The 1,971-nt window shown below is 44.5% G+C and overlaps 1 protein-coding gene across 1 annotated transcript in view; it reads left to right on the plus strand.

Annotated features, from left to right (window-relative positions):
- Positions 1 to 470, plus strand: part of LOC117526692 (guanine nucleotide-binding protein G(o) subunit alpha-like) — a 21,116-nt gene extending 20,646 nt beyond the window's left edge. Inside the window, exon 4 of the mRNA XM_034188744.1 lies at positions 285 to 470. Coding sequence (XP_034044635.1) covers positions 285 to 470 — 186 coding nt within the window. The remainder of the gene's footprint in view (positions 1 to 284) is intronic.
- The last annotated feature ends 1,501 nt before the right edge of the window (positions 471 to 1,971 follow it).

Here is a 1,971-nt window from a genome sequence, read left to right on the forward strand (position 1 = left end):
TCCCCTTCCCCTCTATAACTCCTCCCTCTATTCAATAACTTCTCCCCTTCCCCTTCTATAAACTCCTCCCTCTATTCAATAACCTTCTTCCCCTTTCCCCTCGGATAACTCCTCCCTCTATGCAAGAACTCTCCTCTCCCCTTCCGCCTCTATAAGCTCCTCCCTCTATTCATAAATTCTCCCCTTCCCCGCATAGAATCCTCCCTCTATTCATGAACGTCTGCCCCTTACCCTCTATAACTCCTCCTCTATTCAATAAACTTCCTTCTCCCCTTCCCCTCTAGAACTCCTCCCTCTATCATAACTTCTCCCCTTCCCCTCTAGAACTCCTCCCTCGATTCAAGAACTTCTCCCTTCTCCTTATACGCATTCCTCTGTATCATATCTTCTCCGCTATTCAATACTTCTCCCCCTTGCCCCTCTATAACTCCTCCCTCTATTCAACAACTTCTCCCCCTTCCCCTCTATAACTCCTCCCTCTATTCAATAACTTCTCCCCTTCCCCTCTATAACTCCTCCCTCTATTCAATAACTTCTCCCCTTCCCCTCTATAACTCCTCCCTCTATTCAATAACTTCTCCCTTCCCCTCTATAACTCCTCCCTCTATTCAATAACTTTCCCCTTCCCTCTATAACTCCTCCTCTATTCAATAACTTCTCCCTTCCCTCTATATCTCCTCCCTCTATTCAATAACTTCTCCCCTTCTCCTTTATAACTCCTTCCTCTGTTCAATATCTTCTCCCTCTATTCAATAACTTCTCCCCTTCCCCTCTATAACTCCTCCCTCTATTCAACAACTTCTCCCCTTCCCCTCTATAACTCCTCCCTCTATTCAACAACTTCTCCCCTTCCCCTCTATAACTCCTCCCTCTATTCAATAACTTCTCCCTTCCCTCTATAACTCCTCCCTCTATTCAACAACTTCTCCCCTTCCCTCTATAGCTCCCCTCTATTCAATAACTTCTCCCCTTCCCTCTATAACTCCTCCCCTATTCAATAACTTCTCCCCTTCCCCTCTATAACTCCCCTCTATTCAATAACTTCTCCCCTTCCCCTCTATAACTCCTCCCTCTATTCAACAACTTCTCCCTTCCCCTCTATAGCTCCTCCCTCTATTCAATAACTTCTCCCCTTCTCCTTTATAACTCCCTCTATTCAATAACTTCTCCCTTCCCCTCTATAACTCCTCCCTCTATTCAATAACTTCTCCCCCCTCTATAACTCCTCCCTCTATTCAATAACTTCTCCCTTCCCCTCTATAACTCCTCCCTCTATTCAATAACTTCTCCCCTTCCCTCTATAGCTCCTCCCTCTATTCAATAACTTCTCCCCTTCCCCTCTATAACTCCCTCTATTCAATAACTTCTCCCCTTCCCCTCTATAACTCCTCCCTCTATTCAATAACTTCTCCCCTTCCCCTCTATAACTCCTCCCTCTATTCAACAACTTCTCCCCTTCCCTCTATAGCTCCCTCTATTCAATAACTTCTCCCTTCCCCTCTATAACTCCTCCCTCTATTCAATAACTTCTCCCCTTCCCCTCTATAACTCCTCCCTCTATTCAACAACTTCTCCCCTTCCCCTCTATAACTCCTCCCTCTATTCAATAACTTCTCCCCTTCCCCTCTATAACTCCTCCCTCTATTCAATAACTTCTCCCCTTCCCCTCTATAACTCCTCCCTCTATTCAATAACTTCTCCCCTTCCCCTCTATAACTCCTCCCTCTATTCAATAACTTCTCCCCTTCCCCTCTATAACTCCTTCCTCTGTTCAATATCTTCTCCCTCTGTTCAATATCTTCTCCCTCTGTTCAATAACTCCTCCCTCTGCTCTATAACTTGTAGGGAAGAAAGGCACAGGATGAATATAATAATGTGTTTGGAATATTGAAAATTATCACTTGTGGATAATTTTACCTCGAAAAGGGCACCACCTATTTCTAAGTATAGGTACTTTTAGTTTAAACGTTC

The sequence above is a fragment of the Thalassophryne amazonica genome, chromosome 15 (genome assembly GCF_902500255.1).
Source record: "Thalassophryne amazonica chromosome 15, fThaAma1.1, whole genome shotgun sequence".
In the NCBI taxonomy this organism is placed as follows: domain Eukaryota; kingdom Metazoa; phylum Chordata; class Actinopteri; order Batrachoidiformes; family Batrachoididae; genus Thalassophryne; species Thalassophryne amazonica.